The sequence below is a fragment of the Leptonychotes weddellii genome, unplaced genomic scaffold (assembly GCF_054177405.1).
Source record: "Leptonychotes weddellii isolate Sample4059 unplaced genomic scaffold, ASM5417740v2 HiC_scaffold_54771, whole genome shotgun sequence".
In the NCBI taxonomy this organism is placed as follows: Eukaryota; Metazoa; Chordata; class Mammalia; order Carnivora; family Phocidae; genus Leptonychotes; species Leptonychotes weddellii.
In genome coordinates, this window is record NW_028022656.1 from 1 (window position 1) to 654 (window position 654).

At 67.7% G+C, this 654-nt stretch overlaps 1 protein-coding gene across 1 annotated transcript; it reads right to left on the reverse strand.

The window, feature by feature from the left end:
- Nucleotides 1-418: 418 nt before the first annotated feature.
- H3-4 (H3.4 histone, cluster member) lies at nt 419-649 on the reverse strand (the record flags this gene model as incomplete). Its single annotated transcript, XM_081811088.1, has 1 exon — nt 419-649. A coding segment is annotated over one exon (231 nt), but the record flags the coding sequence as incomplete, so codon positions are not given.
- Nucleotides 650-654: the final 5 nt, after the last annotated feature.

Here is a 654-nt window from a genome sequence, read left to right on the forward strand (position 1 = left end):
AGCCCCCCACCCCTGGCCTCCGGCCGGCCTCCTCGGCCGTCAGCCCCATCCCCGTCTTGGGCTCATGGCTAGCTCACCACCCCGCTATAGGGGTTCCCCGTAAGTGGGGCTCCTACCGCTCACCCCCCTGCATCCCACTTTGCAGGGCTGGGAGGCTGGTCTCCAAGCGCGGACACGCGGGCCGACCATCGTTCTACGGTAGCTTGGGAGGTCCAAGTACCCTCCTGGGGGCGGGTCCACAGTCCCGGGGGGAATCGCACCTACCACAACCCCCCGACCAGAGGCCGAGGGAACACGGACTAGTCGGGAGTAAGCCCGGGTTGCACAGCATCCTTTGTGGCTAGGTGGTGGCTCTGAAAAGAGCCTTTGGGGCGAGCGCTATGGCTCTGGCGGGGCAGCCTGCGCACGTGCGCGGGGCTTACGCCCTCTCCCCGCGGATGCGGCGCGCCAGCTGCATGTCCTTGGGCATGATGGTGACGCGCTTGGCGTGGATGGCGCACAGGTTGGTGTCCTCGAAGAGCCCCACCAGGTAGGCCTCGCACGCCTCCTGCAGGGCCATGACGGCCGAGCTCTGGAAGCGCAGGTCGGTCTTGAAGTCCTGCGCGATCTCGCGCACCAGCCGCTGGAACGGCAGCTTGCGGATCAGCAGCTCGG